Genomic DNA, 1,723 nt, shown 5'->3' on the forward strand with positions numbered 1-1,723 from the left:
AGTTCAGCTTTTCAAAACTGCCTAAATAAAATTGACAGGATTTGGGCCTCCCGACTCTGTTGCTTGCTTTGAAAACCTCATCTTTCCACTGGGCAGAAATAATCTGTCAATATCATTTCCCAGAGTTTTTATTTCTTATCATGTTCTCAGTATTGCCTCTCATTACTTACCACTTTAATAAATAGCGAAAAGGAAAGGGTCTCCTCCTTGGGGCCATGTTTATGGTTGTGAGCTATTTTCACAGACAGTGTTATCTAAAAGCTCTGGTCATTCCTCGTACAAGTCTACTGTAGATATCCCGGAACCAATGATGTTGCGAGTTAAAATTAGTTTCACTGCCTTCCTGAACCAACGGTAGGAAAACACGTAAATCAAGGGATTGCAGGCTGAATTAAAGTAAGCAAACCAGATTAGGACATCAAAAAGAACTGGTGGAGTAATGAAATTTAGAAGACAGTCTACCATGGTGTCTATAGTAAAGGGCAGCCAGCACAGGAGGTAGATTCCTACAGCTATACCAAGAGTTTTAGCTGCCTTTCTTTCCCTCTTTGATGCTCCTAAGTGAAGCCCAAATCCAGCACTCTTGTTCATGCTGCTTATCCGTCTAGCTTGTCTGTTTGCCACAATAAATATTTTCACATACAAAGCTATCATTATGAGGCAGGGGAAGAAGAATAGAGGGAAGTTGAACCAGCCCCAGAGTTTGTTGAACAGTAGCTGACATCTACCAATACAGGGCATTTCTTGTAAGAAATGGCCCAACCCTTCCTCAATTGGATTGGTATAGAGCAAGACAAAAGTATAAATCATGGGGACCCCCCACCCAATCGCTATATATACACAAGCCACTCTTACGGTAAACTTAGTGGGGTAGAGCAAAGGATCACAGATAGCATAGTGACGATCAATGGAAATAAAACACAGATGAAATATAGAGGTCAAACAAAAGACAGTGTCCAGAAAGGTATGCAGCCTACAAAAGTCATCTCCAAAATACCAGCAGCTCTCCACAGATCGGATAGTGCTGAAGGGCAGCACCATTAACCCCAGGAGGAGATCTGCGAGGGCCAGGGAGAGTAGTAAGAAGTTGGTGGGAGTATGTAGAGTTTTGAATTGGGAGACTACAATCATCACCATCAGGTTCCCCAGTACTGTGAGCAGCATGCCCATGGCACAGACCATGTAGATGGCCAGCTGGACGCCAAAGGAGTGAAGCGTTCTGGAGCAGGAACCATTCACTTCATAGCACAATGTAGTGGACACCATTTCATTAGCACTGGGCTTCTGGACAGAGCTTATTTCTTCCTTATCAGCTGTCCACACCTTCTCCAGCTCTTCCACACTTCCAATAAATGACTCGGCTTTTAATGGGGATCCAGACACTTTATCTTCTATGTGAAAAAAAATAAAAAATAAGGTAGGAGGGAAAGAAAACCACATGTTCATGAATACATTGGAGAGTGTCTATCTTTCAAATGAAAAAGGCCAGTTTCTTGATGAATTTGCCTATAACTTTTTAAGGCATAGTTTTTCATATATATTTTTCCTTTACTCTCTCAGTCAGAAATATTTATTTATGCAACCACTTGGAATAAATGAAGGAAATATAGCAAAGGGAGAAAGGGAGATTGAGTTAACATTTTGTCATAGAAGTATACTGAGTACAAGTCTCTGGAAGCTGGGGTGTGTGAACGGGTCTTTATAGCTGATCCTATATAATAAT

General features: G+C 41.3%; 1 protein-coding gene across 1 annotated transcript; it reads right to left on the reverse strand.

Moving 5' to 3' along the window:
- Nucleotides 1-267: 267 nt before the first annotated feature.
- Nucleotides 268-1,440, reverse strand: TAAR5 (trace amine associated receptor 5). The gene has a single exon (XM_073336668.1). It carries the CDS (start codon nucleotides 1,438-1,440, stop codon nucleotides 268-270), a length of 1,173 nt encoding a protein of 390 aa, XP_073192769.1.
- Nucleotides 1,441-1,723: the final 283 nt, after the last annotated feature.

This window comes from Lepidochelys kempii, chromosome 3, assembly GCF_965140285.1.
Source record: "Lepidochelys kempii isolate rLepKem1 chromosome 3, rLepKem1.hap1, whole genome shotgun sequence".
NCBI classification, from domain to species: Eukaryota; Metazoa; Chordata; order Testudines; family Cheloniidae; genus Lepidochelys; species Lepidochelys kempii.

Excerpts from the sequence above, each read along its gene's own strand:
- TAAR5 (XM_073336668.1), bottom strand. The coding sequence starts at position 1,440 with ATGTGGTTTTCTTTCCCTCCTACCTTATTTTTTATTTTTTTTCACATA.